Source organism: Aspergillus welwitschiae (assembly GCF_003344945.1).
Source record: "Aspergillus welwitschiae strain CBS 139.54b unplaced genomic scaffold BDQ94scaffold_4, whole genome shotgun sequence".
Classification (NCBI taxonomy): domain Eukaryota; kingdom Fungi; phylum Ascomycota; class Eurotiomycetes; order Eurotiales; family Aspergillaceae; genus Aspergillus; species Aspergillus welwitschiae.
In genome coordinates, this window is record NW_020798698.1 from 425159 (window position 1) to 443409 (window position 18251).

The 18251-nt window shown below is 53.4% G+C and overlaps 6 protein-coding genes across 6 annotated transcripts; 4 read left to right on the forward strand and 2 right to left on the reverse strand.

Annotated features, from left to right (window-relative positions):
- The first annotated feature begins 3 nt into the window (after window positions 1–3).
- On the forward strand, window positions 4–1364 carry BDQ94DRAFT_136411 (ribosome biosynthesis protein MAK16). Its single transcript, XM_026764855.1, has 2 exons — window positions 4–168; window positions 317–1364. The coding sequence occupies exons 1-2, from the start codon at window positions 107–109 to the stop codon at window positions 1242–1244; spliced, it is 990 nt and encodes a 329-aa protein (XP_026630450.1). The 5' UTR covers window positions 4–106; the 3' UTR covers window positions 1245–1364.
- Window positions 1365–2274: 910 nt separating this feature from the next.
- On the forward strand, window positions 2275–2744 carry BDQ94DRAFT_136414 (uncharacterized protein). The gene has a single exon (XM_026764856.1). The coding sequence runs from the start codon at window positions 2361–2363 to the stop codon at window positions 2697–2699; it is 339 nt and encodes a 112-aa protein (XP_026630451.1). The 5' UTR covers window positions 2275–2360; the 3' UTR covers window positions 2700–2744.
- Window positions 2745–3820: 1076 nt separating this feature from the next.
- Window positions 3821–4399, reverse strand: BDQ94DRAFT_89979 (uncharacterized protein). The gene has a single exon (XM_026776807.1). It carries the CDS (start codon window positions 4220–4222, stop codon window positions 3926–3928), a length of 297 nt encoding a protein of 98 aa, XP_026630452.1. The 5' UTR covers window positions 4223–4399; the 3' UTR covers window positions 3821–3925.
- On the forward strand, window positions 4385–6499 carry BDQ94DRAFT_89972 (putative MFS sugar transporter). The gene is made up of 2 exons (XM_026776806.1): window positions 4385–5107; window positions 5185–6499. Exons 1-2 carry the CDS (start codon window positions 4546–4548, stop codon window positions 6285–6287), a joined length of 1665 nt encoding a protein of 554 aa, XP_026630453.1. The 5' UTR covers window positions 4385–4545; the 3' UTR covers window positions 6288–6499.
- A 338-nt stretch (window positions 6500–6837) lies between these two features.
- On the reverse strand, window positions 6838–11234 carry BDQ94DRAFT_182757 (aminophospholipid-translocating P4-type ATPase NEO1). Its single transcript, XM_026774230.1, has 2 exons — window positions 9118–11234; window positions 6838–9065 (listed from the first exon to the last, which is right to left on the reverse strand). Exons 1-2 carry the CDS (start codon window positions 10928–10930, stop codon window positions 7096–7098), a joined length of 3783 nt encoding a protein of 1260 aa, XP_026630454.1. The 5' UTR covers window positions 10931–11234; the 3' UTR covers window positions 6838–7095.
- An 891-nt stretch (window positions 11235–12125) lies between these two features.
- On the forward strand, window positions 12126–17930 carry sec16 (COPII coat assembly protein SEC16; the record flags this gene model as incomplete). Its single annotated transcript, XM_026770593.1, has 2 exons — window positions 12126–17295; window positions 17356–17930. The coding sequence occupies 2 exons, from the start codon at window positions 12126–12128 to the stop codon at window positions 17928–17930; spliced, it is 5745 nt and encodes a 1914-aa protein (XP_026630455.1).
- Window positions 17931–18251: the final 321 nt, after the last annotated feature.

An 18251-nucleotide genomic window follows, 5' to 3' on the forward strand; every position in this document is an offset into this window, starting at 1 on the left:
CACCTTGACGGCCAAGCAGCACCTCCCTCTTCCCTTTTCTCCCCAGCAAAACCAGGTTGAATCGTAGCGGGGATACATCAATCCACCGCGAGAAGTATTTGGCAAGATGTCGTCCGACGAGATTGTTTGGCAGGTTATCAACCAGCAATTCTGCGCCTATAAGCTCAAGTAAGTTTCTATCTCGATCTCTATCCGCGCATAAAAAAAATTTCCGCCTACCACATACATACAACACAACAAGAACCGACAAAGAAGAGAGAGAATATAATCCACAAGTATATAAATAAAAAGCTAACCATTATTTGTTTTTGAAAAGAACCACTAAGAACCAAAACTTCTGCCGAAATGAATACAACGTTAGCGGACTCTGCAACCGGCAATCGTGCCCGCTCGCCAACTCGCGGTATGCCACGATCCGGTCGGACCCCGAAACAGGCGCGATGTACCTGTACATGAAGACGGTGGAACGGGCGCACATGCCCAGCAAATGGTGGGAGCGGATACGACTGTCGTCGAACTACGCGAAGGCGCTGGAGCAGTTGGACGAGCGGCTGATCTACTGGCCGAAGTTCTTGGTGCACAAGTGCAAGCAGCGTCTGACGCGGCTGACGCAGGTTGCGATTCGGATGAAGAAGTTGGCTAAGGAAGATGAGAGGCTGGGTGAGAAGGTGGTGACGAAGTTGGCGCCGAAGATTCGGCGGAGAGAGGAGGCCAGGGAACGCAAGGCAGAGAGTGCGGCGAAGATTGAGAGGGCAATTGAGAGGGAGCTGATTGAGCGGTTGAGGAGTGGTGCTTATGGAGATCGGCCGTTGAATGTTGAGGAGGGCATTTGGAAGAAGGTGTTGCGTGGGTTGGAGAGGAGCGGAGAGGGTGAGAGGGATGAGGATCTGGATGATGGGGAGGAGATTGAGTTTGAGGATGAGGAGGAGGAAGAGGAGGGTGTTGGTCAGGTTGAGTATGTTAGTGATATTGATGAGGATGAAGAGGATTTGGAGGATATCGAGGATTGGATTGGTGAGGGGTCTGGCGACTCGAGTGACGATTATGATGATGAGAGTGATGAGGATGAGGACAGTGATGAGGATGAGGATGACAGCAACCACTCTGATGAGGAAGCGAAGAAGCCTGCGCCTGGCTTCAAGCGGAAGCGTCCTGCTCCCCAGATTAAGCCGAGGAAGAAGGGCCCCCGTGTTGAGATCGAGTATGAGACTGAGGGTGCTGGCAAGGAGAGCATCCTGGCTTGAAGGGGATGAGACATTGAACATAAAAGCACGGGTTTCTGTTGATGTTGCTGCTGCTGCTGCTGCTGCTGCTGCTTTCGTGTACTGTATGGCGTTGTCTGGTTTAGATTTGTTTTGTGTCTGTTATTATTATTGCTCTGCTGCGATCGGGCATACATACCCCGCCATTGCATATATGAATTTATTGTTCACCAATGTTCTGGTCTGCGATATAAGACTATGTACATCGCAACTACATGGAGGTTATAAACTAGGTTACGAATGTTGAGACAAGATCCACCAGTTGGCTGTGTCAGATGGGAGGAACAAAAAACCGACTGGAGCAGCTCACGTGCAGCGGCGGGATGAAACGGAGTGGATCGCCAACAAGAGCCGTGAGGTCAATCAATCAATCAATGTCAAACCTCCCCTAAGGGGTTGTACCAATACCTCCTGATCACCCTTCTACACGCTGGTCGGTTCAAGATACCGTGTTCAATAGCACCTTAATTCCTCACCGCTGCAGCTTAATTTCTCGGCTCTTGTTTCGCCCCGCGGACCAGCATCAGCCTCTCCTCGTGTCCTGACGCCGACCCCACCTAAGCAACTCACCTCCTTTTGAGCAACCCCATCTTCCCTTCCACGCCGGACTAGTCAAGGGGACCTGCATAAAACAAACAACAAGAAGAAGACGAAGACGAAGAAGAAGGAGAACCACCAACCATCATGTTCTCATCCCTGACCTCATCCTCCGCCATCTCGAACCTGGGCACGCGGCTCACCTCCCTCCGCCGAGCCATCACCCTAGGCGACGAAGCCGACGACCCCGACAACGAAGACTGCTCTCACATTTCCAACGTGCTGCGCGCCTACTACACGGAGAAAGGACGGCCCTTCCCGGGCTGGCTTCCCCCGGACCCGAAAGCGCCAACGCCAGCGCCGGCACGGGTCATCGCGACGACGCAAGTGCAGGCCGGAGCAGCGGCCGGTGGCGGCCCAGCAGCATCGGCGTATGGACGCAGCGGAGGCGGCGGATTGGGAGACTTGTGGGGAGATTCGGGTTCAGCGACGGCTCCGGCCTCGCAGACGGCCAGTCTGCGTCGAGGTCGGTTGGCACCCGGCGGCGGTAGTGGTGGAAGTATGGGGGCGCCTCTAGCCGCCACGGCCAGCGCACCGTCGGGGATGATTGCATCACCGCACAGTCCGTCACCAGGTGCAGGTGTGCCGACCGGGTCAGCGAGACCGCTGCCTAGCCAGCGAGCCGGGTCGTATCAGACGATCTCGGGACCAGTCACAGGAGGAGGGCTAGAGCGAGCGGCGTCGGCTCAGGAGAGACTGCGAGCCAGATTACATGGGGGCCGGTCTCCCAGTCCCGGGCAGAATCCGGGCAGTTCGACTAGTCGGCCGGGTTCGCCATATGTTGGAGGGGGAGCGGATCCTAGCGCACGAAAACCGGTAGGCATGCCGGGAAGACGATAAATGATCGGGCAGGAAATTTTTCTTTTTTTTTCCTTTTTTCGTTTTAGTTTCTTGTTACGTTTAGGCTAATTTACTGTACTCCATCACCTACCTTGGGCTGGGGGTGGTGTGCGTGTGTGTGGGGGAAAACGAAGGGGCAAGGAGAAGGAATTAGTGGCTGCAGGGGCTTATTGCAAGATGGGGACTGCTGGTTAGTGTCTAGTCTTGTGGTAACTCGGATGGTGTCCGCGGGAGGGCAAAAAGGCGGCAAAGTGGGATGAAGTTGAAGAAGGAGAAGAGGGAATAATGAGAGGAAGAAGAGAAGCTAATCTACCTTAGTGGGTTGGACATTTTCATGGTTTCGTCGTCATGAGACGGGGGACTCTGTGTGTTCCTCTCTGTTTCTCTGGTTGAGCCTTCGTGTACCTACCTACCTTTATCCTCTCGAGATGAGAGATCCTAATATAGAAACCTAGATCTTGTATTATCGGCAAGCTTTTCCCCTTGGTTTGTAAACCATGTTTCCATCCTCCCGTGCCGTCTTGGCTGTCCATCGAATTGCTTGTTGCTTGATGGCATTGCTTGAGTGAGGTAAGAAAAGGCTGGGCGTAAACGTTCTTCCCTTGGCCAGGAAGGCCTTTTTTCCGGGGGCATAGAAGTGGGGAACGCATCCAGGCCATGCTTTTGACTTTTTCTTCCTCTTACCTTTTTGCCCTTTCGCTTCAGCCCGGTGCGCGTGTTGTCAGTGTGTCACGCCCAGCAAGAAGTTAAACTAGTGTCAGAGAGGGGGGGCAGCAGGAGGGTTCAGCGAATGAGGGGCTCGGGCTTGTGGAGAGTGAACGGGGAACGGGGAAGAAAAGCTTTGGGGAGGCCAAAGGAAGAAATCGGAGGAAGATAGCGAGACCAGTCAAGAGATTATGGGGAATTCTACGCTAAGGAGATGCAGTATGGAGTAGCGGAAGAGTCACGGGGCCCCGAAAAGAGAAAGCCAGAACAGAAAAGAAAAGAAAAATGGCGCAACAAAAACTAACCTACCCCACGAGGCTAACCGGAATAAGCGTATCGTGGTATTTTTCAATGAACCGTGACTGGTCAGAGTATCGCCGAGAATCCACCGGCTTAGGTAATGGGAGCTGCCCACGGGGAAATTGTCTCCTCCGCTTCTGTTCTGGGGAAGAATCAGCATCGCGACATTCCTTTCCATTCCACTTATTCCACTCCATTTCTCTCGGTTCGATGCGTAATGGTCAGACATCTTTTCGAAGGCTTGATTGCTGCCCATCATGCGGTTCCCCACTTCTGCATCTTTTCCTTTTCTTGTCTCCCTCCCCCGGCTGGCCCTCGCGTGGTCGGCTTCCTTGACTGGTTCCACGGCCCGATACTAACGAGTCGAACCCGGTCCTCATGATGGGTCCTTCTTTTTTTTTTTTTTTCTGAATTTTTCCTTTTTTATCCTCTCCTCTTACGCCGATGACGCTTTTGGGGAATGATGAGGTAGTACTCAGTCTCAGTCGTAGTTGTAGTTGGACGAGGAGGAGGCCCATGGGCCGATATGTGTGCCCTTTAAATACCACCCCCCTTCTGGCATTCCCTAGATACTTCTACCTCTTTTCTCGTCTTCTTTCTGCGTGTGTCTCTATCCCCACCTTATCTCTCTTCCTATACAGAAGATCCTTGCCCCGGTCGTGGGAGGCATCTTCTCTCTCTCTCTCTATATCTCACCCTCTCTCACACCCGCAAAGAGAGTGAACAAAACCTATACTCCTTCTCCCCACCCCCCCACCGATTGTACCTCCCTTGTACATATCATAAAAATCTCCCTTTAATATCACAAGCGGCTGTCACACCGCACTTTCCATTTCCAATCATGGGTGTCGTACACGACCTGGACACCTCCCATGATGACCACAAGGAGGGAACCGCGTTGGAGATGGACGATGTCCTCAAGGACCCCAAGGCCATCGAGGAATTCAACGAAGCTGCCATGGATGCAGAGTTGTTGCAACTCGAAGAGCAGCTGCAGGAGAGGAAGCCCGGTTGGTTCGTGGGCTTCTCCAATCCATCTGTGTATACCTACGTCCTAGTGGCCTTTGCCTCCATGGGTGGTCTGCTCTCCGGTCTGGATCAGTCCCTCATCAGTGGTGCCAACATCTATCTGCCCGATGCATTGAACCTCACCGACAACCAAAGTAGTCTTGTGGATGCTGGTATGCCTCTGGGTGCCGTGGCCGGTGCCCTGATCCTCTCCCCCGCCAACGAGTACCTGGGTCGTCGCATGGCCATCATCGTCTCCTGCATCCTGTATACTATCGGTGCCGCCTTGGAGGCCGGTGCCATCAGCTTCGGTATGATCTTTGCTGGACGTTTCGTGCTTGGTATGGGTGTGGGTCTGGAAGGTGGTACAGTCCCTGTGTATGTCGCCGAGTCTGGTATGTACTTTTACCCCTTACTTCCTTTTACACATCATCATCGTCAACGTCCAATGTATCGACTAACGTCACTTCAGTGCCCCGCAAGATGCGTGGTAACCTCGTCTCACTGTACCAATTGAACATCGCTCTCGGTGAAGTCCTGGGCTATGCCGTGGCCGCCATCTTCCTCGATGTCAAGGGTAACTGGCGTTACATCCTGGGATCTTCCCTGGTGTTCTCGACCATTCTGCTGGTGGGTATGCTTTTCCTGCCGGAGAGTCCGCGTTACCTCATGCACAAGGGCCGGGCCGTGGAAGCCTACGGCGTGTGGAAGCGAATCCGCGGCTTCAACGACTACGACGCCAAGGACGAGTTCCTGGGCATGCGCCAGGCGGTGGATGCCGAGCGCGAAGAACAAGCCGCTACCAAGAAGTACGCCTGGATGGACTTCATCACGGTGCCGCGCGCCCGTCGCGCCATGGTCTACGCCAACATCATGGTCTTCCTGGGCCAATTCACCGGTGTCAACGCCATCATGTACTACATGAGCACACTGATGGGTGCCATCGGCTTCGACGAGCGTGACAGCGTCTTCATGTCTTTGGTTGGTGGTGGCTCCCTCCTGATCGGCACCATCCCGGCGGTGCTGTACATGGAACGGTTTGGCCGCCGCTACTGGGCCAATGCGATGCTCCCCGGGTTTTTCATCGGCTTAGTGCTGGTGGGCATCGGCTACCAGATCAACTACCAGACCCACCCCAAAGCCGCCCAGGGCGTCTACCTCACCGGCATTATCCTCTACCAGGCCTTCTTCGGCTCCTACGCCTGTCTCACCTGGGTCGTGCCCGCCGAAGTCTTCCCCACTTATTTGCGCAGTTACGGCATGACCACCGCCGACGCCAACCTCTTCCTCTGCTCCTTCATCGTCACCTACAACTTCACCCGCATGATGAAGGCCATGAGCCGGATCGGTCTGACTCTGGGTTTCTATGGTGGAATTGCCTTCATTGGCTGGTTCTACCAGATCATTTTCATGCCTGAGACCAAGAACAAGTCCCTCGAGGAAATCGATGAGCTTTTCTCCCGTCCCACTTCTGCTATTGTCAAAGAGAATCTGAAGAGTACGGGCGAGGTCATTGATGATTTGTTCCACTTGCGCTTCAAGAAGGTGTTTTCGCCGCCGCCGAAGGAGGACTGATTGATTGATTCATGGGTTGGGAGTATTCTGACCCATGTATCGTTTTTGGTCAATGTGGATGATGTATATGTTTATGAATTTAGGATGATCTGAAGATGATGAAACAAGAAGAAAAACAGAAAAAAGAAACGAAAAATTGGGTATCTCCCCGCTTTTTTTTTATTTACTTACGGGTTTATGAGGACTCTATATGCTCTAATTCATGTCTGATGTAACTACTACTTAGTACCATTTGCTTTTTCCAACGTCAATAATACCCATACCCACTCTGCCACATACATCTACATCTCTACCTGCAGTATTTACCTACTACATACTACATGCATATTCTGTGCTCATTGCTGATACTAAATGTAATTATTTTTGCAGCCACGAGCTTAAAGGGGAGACATAACGTAATCAACGTCCAGCCTCCCTCCCAACTTAATTCAAGGTCTTGAACTCAATTTGGCATGTGGCTTGAAACCAAACCAATTCGGCACTTATACGAACTATAAGATATTTACTTGCCCCACCCTTCTTGATTCCCAGTCAGGAATTATTACTGTAATATAAAATAATCAAAAAGCATATAATTCACAACGCTAAGTCTATATACCGTGCACGCAATGGATAACAAGCAAGACGAGCGAGTAAGTAACAAACCAGTTTTCGGTTCGGTGATATACAAGGTGTATAGCATATGCTTGATGGAGAAAAAGCAAAGAGACGAAATATCATGATGAGCGAAGGGCAAGAAGGATACCACCAATAGCGGTTTCACCCTCCTCAAGCAAGATAGGTATGACATGCATAAGATGAAGAACAGCTACCCCCGCACCTTCCGATAACTGGGCGGACTCCACGACCGCAGGATCAATTTACCTGCCCAGATTGGAATGAGGGAGACGGCGCAGACGGCACAGACGCGCCACAGCCAGTCTACCGTGATGACGTAGTGCAGGTCGAAGTAGCTGCCCAGGAAGGGAACGCTAGCGGCGTAGACGAGAGCCGTGCCGATGATGCAGAAGATCATGATCGGGTGCCAGGTGGTGATGGCGATGGCGACCATGAGAAGCTCGTTGATGACGAGGGAGGTGAAGGAGACGCTGATGAGACGGGGGCCGGTGATGGTGTCGAGGAGGATTTGAGAGAGGCCCTGGATTACGGCGCCTTGGTAGACGGAGACCAGGACCCAGGTGAAGAAGGAGCGGTAGCTGAGGCTGCGGCCGGTTTTGAGCTCCTTGTAAAGTTCGGGGTAGAGGTTTGCGAGTTCTTCGTCGACGTCACGGTCGAAGACGAGCGAGAAGACGGGGGCGTTGGTGTAGACGGTGGCGTAGCCGACCATCAGCCAGTTGATGAAGAGACCCTTGGGGTCAAAGTGGCTGGCGATGCTGTACATGGTCTGGCAGGCGCTGATGATGAGACCACGGTGCATGATGAATTGGGCGAGTTTGGCGGATCTTTTGTAGGAGTTGCGGCCGTGCCAGACGAGGAGTTTGGTGAGATGGTGGAATTGTGTGATGCTAAAGTCGGCTGCCAGGGAGGCTTGACGACCCTCCTTACCGACAATGCCGATTCCGACATCAGCGGCTTGGATCATGGAGACGTCGTTTCCACCGTCGCCGATACAGCAGACACGCTTTTTGGTGTGCTGGCGGATGAGATCCGCTACTTCGGCCTTTTGAGTTGGCGAGCACCGACAGGCAACAACCGCAGGGAGCAGGACGGCGACGGAGATGAACGCTGTCCGGAACTGACCTAGCATAAGGGAAAGAGACTCGCCGTCAATGAGGAGACAGCAGTCGGTCTTGTTGCGAAGAAAATCCAAGGTTTCCTGAGCGGTAGACTTGTCTTTGACTTTGGCAACCGTATGGATGTACTGCCCACGGGCGACCAGCTTTGCGGAAATGGCTACACAGCGTGCTGTCTCGACCTTGTCACCCGTCAACATCCAAATTTTGACACCAGCGTTGCGAAGCAGCTCCAGAGAGGGCTTGACATCCCGCTGGAGGCGGTCTTCCACACCGGTGACGCCGAGAAGTTCAAGGTCTCGCTCCAGGTACTCGCTGATCACCTTGGCCATGCCGACATCGCGTCCTTGCAGAGCGAGAGAGGCTTGCTTGTACTTGGTGGTGAACTCTTCGTATTGCTGCGGCGATAGCCGTCGTCGGCCTACGACTAGAGTTCGTAAGCCCTCGCGAGCCATGTTAGCGGTCTCCTCATCGAGCCAATCGTTCGCCGCAACAATTGTTGTCATGACAGTATCTGCACCCTTTTGGTAGAACCATATTTCACTGTCATTCCTGGACGAGTCCAGTATATCGTCATCCGTCTCAAACTGCACGATAATCCCCATCCGCTTACTGTCTGAAGTGAAGGGGAAAATCTCAAGAATGCGGACCCGAACGACAACCTTCCCTGTGTGTGTAGACTCAAGAACTATAGACTGTCTGTCGCGATAAGCCAATTTGAGCCCGACGTCTTCGGTGTATTTGACAATCGCAATTTCATCTGGGGAGGAAGCCTGGTAATTGGTGACTCTGACACCGTCCTCTTCATCCGTCGTAGGGGTGACATTGTGACAAAGGGCAAGGGCCAGAATGATGTCTCTGACACGGGAGCCAATCTCCCTTCTCGTGCGCGGAGCCGTCCCAAGTCCAGCTTGGGCTCCGAATGCGGTTGAAGGAGTAGTCAGCGATTCACCAACGAAACTTTGTCGGATATAGGACGCCACTTCTTCCATAGCATCGTTGGCATACGAGACCGTCCCAACATGGATCTTCTTCAGTTCCATCTCTGCTTAGATTAGCTAACGAACAGAGTCATTGGTCTATCGGAGAAAACTCACCGTTTTGGGTCAGAGTCCCTGTCTTGTCGGAAAGGAGATACTCAATTCTACCCAGATCTTCAGGAATAGTACTGGTCCTGACTACTGTACCCGGTATATCCTTGTCTCGTTCGATGAACCGCCCGTATACCGATTTCGCCATGTCCAAGTTGACCCGCAAACTCATGGGGATGATCGTAGAGAAGAGAATCAAGTAGATCATGATTGCAACATACCACACCTTGTCATTTGTCGGTTGGAAGCCTTCTAGAGCAACCAAAACGATGGACAAGGCCAGGGTCAGAGCGCAAAGGATCTTGGTTAGGTTGTTGATCTCGTACTCCAGCAAGCCAACTTTCGAGCGAGACGGTGAGGTTGAAAGAGCAGCCCTCGTCTGGGATCCTGTATAGATGATGGTAGCGTATGTGACGGTGTTGGAGGCAAGAACAGTGTTGGCCCATGCGGTGTTGTCGATCGTTAACGGAGCAGAGGTGGCCTGGGTGTCCGAGGTTTCATAGTCTCCGCCAGTTTCCCTTTTGTCGACATGAGGATCATAAAACCCGGAAGGTGGGCCCAGATCTATAGTACCGACAAATTCATTGACTCGTCTATCGGGTGCACTTGCAGTGACCTTCAACCTTGGAAGGTCGCTAAGAGGCAGGGTTTGCGACAATACAGAGGGCAACCGTAGCTTCCAGTCAGTTTCACCATCCAACTGATCAGTCCGTATGAATGTGTCACTGGCCGACGAGACATTAGCTTCGTTTGTCGCAGTGCTCGAGCTAGGTTCCGGGGTGGTAGGGGATAGTAAGCTTTCTTCTTGCGAAGGGACCTCCGCCGGTCTTTCCGCCAAGGAGCTTTGACGAGCTGTCACAATGTCGTTTGAGATGCTCTTTAGAATCACAACATCTGCAGGCAACCGCTGATTCTTGCGAACCTTCAGAACGTCACCAACTCTCAGATCCCGTGACTTCTTGACGACCTCCAGCACCCCATTAGGCCCATCGAAACTTAGAACAGTGAATTCCTCAGCATTTGCCTCAGCATCTCTGCGACGGCGGCCAATGTCATCCAGCGCCTCCTTCCCAAGTGATATACTAACAACAAAGGCCAAAGGCGCAATGTAAGATGACATATAACCTATTCGGAGGACCGGAATGATCTGTGAAAGGGCGACGAGGAGAAAGTAGATATTGAAGAAGAAGGAGAATTCGTTATACAAAGTGCGGGGCAAGAAGCTCCAGGGGGTGTACTTTGCGTTCGATACGACATTCGCGGGATACTTGGTTCGTTGCGTCTGGCCGACGAGGACATCGCGCGGCGGCTTCGTCTCGGTCTGTTCTGAATCGGATCTTGTTGTACGGCTAGAGGAGCCAAAGAGAAAGCTGGCCGCCTTGATCCCCGGGATCCTAAACCGCGAGCCCCTTTGCGACACCCGTTCAAGATCCACTAACGAGCGAGCGGAGCTACGCCGGCGTTCATTGAGGAGAGGAGCATCGTCATCGGTGAAGTTGCGGGAGCTCGCGTGCGACCTGCGGAGTCCCTCCTCCTCCCCTTCCTCCAGCAGGCCCGCCGTGTCCTCCGATGCTCCATGTGCTCCGGAAGCGTTTCGTCGCCATACTCGATTTCCCATGCCAACCCGTAAATTCCGCAAAGCTATGCCGGGACCGCGACTCCGTTGGCGATTCGATTCATCTCGAGAGCGGCGAGGAGATCCATATAAGTGGGTGCTGCTCGGATCAAGTTCCTCCAAATCGAGGTCGTCGTCGGAACCAGAGTCGCCCGCGATACTGGCACGACCGTGTGGATGGAGGTAGTCGGACGAAGAAGGCATGGTAAAGACAGTCGGAAAGGAGTCAAAGAGGTTGTATCATGTACAAGGAGCAATACGGAGGCTCCTGTGTTGACAAGAAAATGTCATGTCACGCCGAGCGGTAACCAATGTGTCTCCGAGGCACCATTGCTCGGTATAGCTGGCTGGGAGGCGGGCGTATGCAGTCGGAACTTGTATGCGCGTAGATGGGAGATACCTATGAATGGCGATGAAGGTAGATGGGCAAAGCGAGTTGGTGTAAAGTCAGCACAGTGTACATCCCCCAAAGATTCGAGTCCACCACGACGTCAGTCTGAACCATTCGAGGAACAAGAGAATAACGGGGATAATCTTGGTGGCCTAAAGCGGTTGCGATGGCAGGCGGAGACAGAGCGGGATCACATGATGTAAGGAGCCACCAAAGGACGAGGGCGGTTGTGGCGCAGTGACCAACTGGTCAATTAGACCGTATAATTAGTTTAAGTTATCTGAAACGGCGATGTCATCAGCGGAGTCAATGGCAACATAATCATACACTGTAGAATAGATAATGGTGATTGATGGCATTGGCTTCCTATTCACCCAGCATCATGCACGGGCTTTCATCCTGTGTCCCAAGGGTTGTCATCAGGAATGTCCGATCTACTTGTATGGCTACTCAAATTGGTAAAAGAGTTGTAGAACATGCAGCACTAGTCTCCCTTATCCTCTCTATTCAACCCATTGAGCTCCATCTCGGATCGGGGGGCGATGCACCACGTGACCCAGCGCAGGAAGAGGTAAGGTGGCACTTCCGCCCCCGGGACAACCAATCTTCCAGCCCCGGGATGACGGGCGCGTCCCAAAGCCGGGCAGGTCATTATTATTATTATTATTAACTAGCCAGTCAGCCAGCACAGCCGGTGTGCAGCAGCATCATAAGCCCGCAGCCCAGGCACTGCAGCATTTTGTCTGGCTTTTTCCAAGAAAGAAAAGACAACTTTCCGGAGATGCAGTCATGATTTTATACTCCACTTACTTCTTGTAATGCTTTGTTATTGGACCCGGTCTTCTGTGTCCTTCTTATTCTATTTTATGTTTCAGTAAATCACCGATTCTAGCATCTACGGTTTATCTCCCCGTCGGGTTTCCGGGTGAGTGCATCTGCAAACGTGTCCTATATGCCGTCTGGGTCTGACGATTGCTTCCCAGCGAAAACCCCCAGCTTTTGGCAAGTATGGCGCAGAGTGACGTGGCAGCCGTATGGAATCCGGCGCTCAGATCAGACGACAATGCTACCCCCGTTCCGACTGGCCCGGTAAGTTTGGAGATCGATACGTCGATAGAGGCCACCACCATCCCCCTCGGCTCGCCTATGGAGACACCTCATGAATATTCAATCAGCGACATCGCTTTCCCGGATTCCGACACTGCTGCCCCGCCACAAGAAGCAGCTAGCCCGGATATGATTGACACCGAGCCTTTGCCAAACCCCGATCAAATACCAGCTCGCGATGAAGTGCTTGAAGCTCCCTCGGGTGATGTCGAGGCGACACCGGAGATAAGCTACGACCACGAGGCCCCGAATCTGGATGCACCGCAGACGGAACATGCTCATGACAATGAGGCTGTGCCTCTGGGTGATCCTGAGGACCAGGTAACGGAAGCCCAGCCTGCTCAGCCTCAAGCCGAGGATTTTATTTCGACTGAAGCTACCGCCGCGCAAGATATGGATGTGGAGGAACAAAGTAGTACACCTCACGCCGGCGACCAGGATGGGACCGAACCTGCAGATACCAATGGCGAGGCCCACAGCAGTCATGACATCTGGGGAAGTCCTGCCAAGGAGAACTCTGCGGAGGATGATTTCTTCAACCAGCTGAAAACACAGACTAAGCCCATCTATGTACCTCCGGAGAATGAATCTCGCTTCGAAGAGGGCGTCCCGTTGCTGGATGATAGCGCCGAATCACCAGTTGAGCCGACTGCCACACAGGAAGGTCAGATCGATAACCTTTTTACCGACGACAATGACGAAGATGATGGCTTTTTCAAGGCTGTCCAGAGTTCTCCGCCTCCGGACAAATCTCAACCAGCGTCGCATATCACGCGCAAGAGCACCTTTCAAGTCATGGACTCCCTCGGTTTTTCCCTGGACTCTCCGATGAGCGATGCAGATCCTGCTGCGCAAGAGTTTGATAATGCTCTCGCTGCCGCGACAACTAATAACAGTGTTGGCATATCGGCTTTTGAAGAGGACCCGGCTGCGCAAGATTTCGATAATGTTCTAGCTGCCGCGGCAACGGACAACAGTGCTGATAAGCCATCTTCTGAGGAGGATCCTGCTGCGCAAGAGCTTGATAACGTTCTCGCTGCTGCGACAACCAATAACAGTGTTGGCATATCGGCTTTTGAAGAGGACCCGGCTGCGCAGGAGTTCGATAATGTTCTAGCTGCTGCGGCAACGGATAACACCGTTAGAAAGTCATCTTCTGAAGAGGATCTGGCTGCACGGTGGCAGGCTGAGCTTGCTGAAGAAGAGGCAGAAGTTGCTCCCTCCGAAGACGACTTGGCTGCGCGGTGGCAGATGGAACTCGATGATGACGACGACCTACTTCTAGAGGATGATATTGGAGGAGCTACGGCTGAACACGCACCGACCAGCCAAAATATCAACGGGGCCACTGCCGGCGCTGCTGTCCCGGGATTGAGTAGTCCTTTCGGGACTCCACAGTCTTCCGTCAGACCCGGTGCACCAGCAACTGCTTATACGCCGCATCAGCCGTCTACGTCGGACTTGCTTCAAGGGGTCCCTGTGCCTGGTGCAGCGCCTCCGGCAAACATGGCCGCCTCTGCAGACTACTTTACGCAACCGCCGCGACCAAATTTTACTGCAAACAAAGCAGAAAGCTTCGCCGAACGGGCAAAGGAAGGCTACAGGTCACCATATGATCTCCCGGAGGATCTTACACGACCTCGACGGCCTGTGGCTAGTCATAAGCCAGTGGTTACACAGCCCGGTAGTACTCCACCTCCCCCGCGAAGCAATAGCATTCCAGTTCCTCCGCCGTCAACTTCCATGCCGCCACCTCCTTTGGGGGCACAGCCGGATGGAGCGCAGTCGACCGCCAAGGTGGCCGCTCCGAAGAACTTCTATGAAGAGCTCCCTCTACCCCCTCCTCGGCCACAGTCTCGGCCAGCTAGCTCGGGGCGGTATACTCCTGGTGCTAACGCAATGCCCCCCGCGTCATCTCATCCGCCTCCCCCGCCGGCCAATCCATATGCTAGCCTTTCCACTGCTCCCCCTGCAGCGGCTGAGGCTTATTCTCAGCCTCAAGTTCAGCAGCCCGAGAGGCTAGATCCGTATGCAAGCCTGTCCGCACCTGGTGCCTCAAGCGGCCCAGCTCCTCCTAGTGCTACTTCGAGGTACTCACCGAAGCCACCTACTCTGCAAGCCGGAATTAAGCCTCCGCCATCGCCTAGATATTCCCCGGCGCCTCCCCCGGCGACCGCTCCCCCGCCACGCAATCGCTATGCTTCTCAACCAACTGCTCCACCCTCGCAGGGAGTTGCACTTCCATTCCAGCCTCGCACGTCAAGCCCTCTGGCTTACCATGAAAAGGTCTCTTATCGTCCTCAAGAGCCTTCAGAACAACAACCTTCCGCTATGGAACAGCCAGCTATCATTCCTCCAATTGAGGTGCAATCGCAGCCGACTGCCCCTGCTGAGTATTCTCCCATTCAGCCGCCTGAAGTCCCGCATGTTCCGGAAGCTGTCAACATGGGGTCCAGCGTGCATCAAATGTCGCAGCAGCCGATGTCGCCTCCTAGGAACCAGTATGCTCCTCCGGGTTATGTTGACGAATTTTCCAAACGCATCGCCCCTATTGCCAACGTTCCACCGGCGCCTGTGCTCCCAGCAGATGATCCGACATTCGTTCCTCCGCGCAGGTCAATGACACAATCCCCAAGTCAGCAAACGCTTGGGCCGAGGTTGTCCGTGCCATCCGTGGATCCCCTACAGCGGCCTGCATCTGTTCACGGGGCGGGGTCTCCCACCAAGGCTGTGAACCCTTACGCACCAGCTCAGATGTCTGCGCATAACCGCGTCGCCTCTCAGTCTTTGGAATTTATCCCTCCTACCGATGATCAACAGTTCGATCCCCTTGAGCGCTGGAAGGGAGCTCCTATTGTCAAATTTGGATTCGGTGGCTCAGTTCTTTCCTGCTTCCCTAAGCACATTCCTCGATACTCTGCCGGCCAAGCTACTCCGAAGATCAAGTCTACTCCTGGAGAGGTTAAGACGCATCAACTCAGTGACTGGATTCCTGTGCCCGATACCATTGCGCGCCATCCGGGGCCACTAAAATCCAAGTCCAAGAAGAAGGATCTGCTTGCTTGGCTTTCTAGCAAGATCGCTGCGTTTGAAAATGAGGGTATTCCCCAGGCTGTCTACATGCATGCGGACTCTCAGAAGCGAAGCGAAGAAAAGATACTGTTGTGGAAGGTCGTTCGAGTTTTGGTTGAACATGACGGTGTTCTGGAAGGGTCGCCTGAAATCCAGAAGTCCCTACGCCAAATCATCTTCCCGCATTTGCAGGATGTTGACTCCGCACAGCCCTATGGTAATGGCTTGCCATCCTTCAGCACGGCTCAGTCGTTGGATGCTCCTTCTCGTCCCGATGCCGCTGATCCTCAAGCGGTCGAGAGTATTCGCAACAACCTTCTGGTAGGTGAGCGTGAAAAAGCCGTTTGGGGCGCGGTTGACCATCGTCTTTGGGGGCATGCTATGATAATAGCGTCAACAATGGACAAATCTGTGTGGAAACAGGTTGTCCAGGAATTCGTAAGACGCGAAGTGAGATCTGCCTCGGGCAACACAGAATCACTTGCAGCGCTTTATGAGATTTTTGCCGGCAATGTCGAAGAGAGCGTTGACGAGCTTGTGCCCCCCTCTGCCCGAGCTGGATTGCAGATGGTCAGCAAAGTTGATGGACACGGAACATCTAAGAATGCGCTCGATGGCCTCGACAGCTGGAGAGATACCCTGGGTCTGGTGTTGAGCAACCGCAGCTCTGAAGACTATCAGGCGCTATTAGCTCTTGGCAGGCTCTTACAGTCTTATGGCAGAACAGAGGCTGCGCATATTTGCTTCATCTTTTCCAGAGCTGCTGTGTTCGGCGGGGTAGATGACCCGCAGGCAAGCGTAGTCCTCCTTGGTGCTGATCATCAGCACTTGTCTCTTGCTGCTCTGCAGGATGAGGATTCTATTCTTCTGACCGAAGCTTATGAGTACGCTACCTCTGTTCTTTCGGCTTCTCCCAAGCCGCCGCTTCCCCATCTGCTGGCATTCAAGTTGGTGTACGCGTGGTCTTTGGCGGATCAAGGCCGCAAATCGGAAGCTCAGCAGTATTGTGATGCGATTGCAGCTACCCTGAAGGCAACCACCAAGCCATCGCCCTATCAACATCAGCACCTGTATTTCGGTGTTGACGAGCTTTCGGCACGTCTCAGACAAATAACAAGCGACGGAGGCTCATCCTGGATATCCAGACCCAGCATGGAGAAGGTGTCTGGCTCAATGTGGGCCAAGTTCAACAGTTTTGTTGCCGGTGAGGACAACGAAGCTGGATCTGCCGGTTCAGCAAAGGCTGGCGATGGAGACATCGGCCCCTTTGCCAAGATCGCGGGAACTCCTACTGTTAGTCGCTCACCCTCAGTGTCGGATATCTACGGGTCGTACTCTGCACAGCCGAGCTACAGCAGTGGCCCGTCACGTTACCAGCCAAATAACCAGTATGCTCCAACATCTTCACCTGAGCAGTTGCGTGGCAGATCGTCCCTCGACTCTCAAAGATCTTCTTCCTATGGGTTTGGTTTTGGCCAACGACGGGGCTCGCAAGAACCTTCAACCCCGGTTGAGAGCAATATGTATCAAGGAGGAATGCTATACAACTCCCCGCCCGCTGTTGGCTATCAGTCGACCCCTCCTCAAACGTCTTACATGCCTCTTGCACCAGTCAAAGAAGACCTGGCTCCTCAAGCTCATGCCGAAGCCTCGGCTGGTCCTGTAGAACAGTCTTACGGCAGCGGATCTCCGTATCAGCCCGCAGGTTATGGTTCTTTTGATCAGCCTTTCATGAACCAGGTTCCTTCAGACGGGGCTGGCTACATGCCTCCCGGTGTGAGCAGTGGTTATGAGCCTCCTGCCATTGAAAGCCACCCAGAACCTGTAGCGGCACCATCAGAAGAAGTCAACGAAGAAGAGCCAGCGAAGAAGAAATCCTTTATGGACGATGACGACGATGATGATATAGCCGCGCGTGCCGCAGCCATCCAGAAGGCTGAAAGGGCACGCAAGGATCGCGAAGCGGATGAAGCTTTCAGAAAGGCAGCAGAAGCGGATGGTGAGTACTCGTCAACTTGTCCCAAGAATGTGGAATTCATACTAACATGATTCATTGTAGCCCAAAAACCTGCACCGGCTAAGAAGTCTTGGTTCGGAGGCTGGTTCGGAGGTGCTGCTGGTGGCAAGAAGGAAGACCTGAACCCCAACAAGCCTATCCGAGCCAAGCTTGGCGAGGAGAACTCATTCTACTACGACAAGGATCTGAAGAAATGGGTAAACAAGAAGGACCCCAACAGTGCTACCGCCGCACGCGCCACGCCGCCGCCGCCGCGTGCTTCGGGACCCCCTAGCAGAACGGCCAGCGGTAGCAGTGCAGCACCACCACCTCCGGCAAGTGCATCCCCAATGATGCCACCCCCGAGTAGCCGGCCGCCTTCTACCACAGGAATGCCTCCTCCGGGTAGTCCAGCTCCATCATCCCTGGGTGTGCCCCCGCCTTCAATCCAGCGGTCAGTCTCTACTGGTGCCGCTGTCTCCACGCCCCCAAGCGGATTGGCAGCTCCCCCGAGGCCAGCAACTTCCTTGAGCAATGCCAGCTCCATCGACGACTTGCTGGGAGCACCAACGGCTCGCAAAGGCGCCGCAGCCAAAGGAAAGAAGAAGGGGCGCTATGTTGACGTAATGGCAAAATAATCCATCCATCTCACCTTGCCATGCCCAAGAACACTGCGGCCATTACTTCCGGACCCAGTGTTGGGTTTAATCTTTATCACCTCGCTATTCCGATAATGTCTAACGAATCTCCTCCTCGATTCACCATTTGCATTTGACACTTTATGAAGCGCGTCCTGGCTTTTGCCTGGTTTAGACCCCCAAAAGTCTTGCATGCTGTCTTCTCCGAGAGCAAGACGGCTTCTTTCGGGCGTTGTTTGCATGAACCAACCCTCTTCTTATTATTACTTGTATGTTGTATTTGTGCATATATGTTTTATTCGCTTATTATTCCTATGTTTT

Bases quoted from the DNA above. Each gene is read 5' to 3' on its own strand.
- BDQ94DRAFT_89972 (XM_026776806.1), top strand. From the start codon at position 4,546: ATGGGTGTCGTACACGACCTGGACACCTCCCATGATGACCACAAGGAG. The intron at 5,108-5,184 runs GTATGTACTTTT...ACGTCACTTCAG, and splicing joins TGTGTATGTCGCCGAGTCTG to TGCCCCGCAAGATGCGTGGT.
- BDQ94DRAFT_136411 (XM_026764855.1), top strand. From the start codon at position 107: ATGTCGTCCGACGAGATTGTTTGGCAGGTTATCAACCAGCAATTCTGC. The intron at 169-316 runs GTAAGTTTCTAT...GTTTTTGAAAAG, and splicing joins TTCTGCGCCTATAAGCTCAA to AACCACTAAGAACCAAAACT.
- BDQ94DRAFT_182757 (XM_026774230.1), bottom strand. From the start codon at position 10,930: ATGCCTTCTTCGTCCGACTACCTCCATCCACACGGTCGTGCCAGTATC. The intron at 9,066-9,117 runs GTGAGTTTTCTC...TAATCTAAGCAG, and splicing joins AGGGACTCTGACCCAAAACG to AGATGGAACTGAAGAAGATC.
- BDQ94DRAFT_136414 (XM_026764856.1), top strand. From the start codon at position 2,361: ATGGGGGCGCCTCTAGCCGCCACGGCCAGCGCACCGTCGGGGATGATT.
- BDQ94DRAFT_89979 (XM_026776807.1), bottom strand. From the start codon at position 4,222: ATGGGCCTCCTCCTCGTCCAACTACAACTACGACTGAGACTGAGTACT.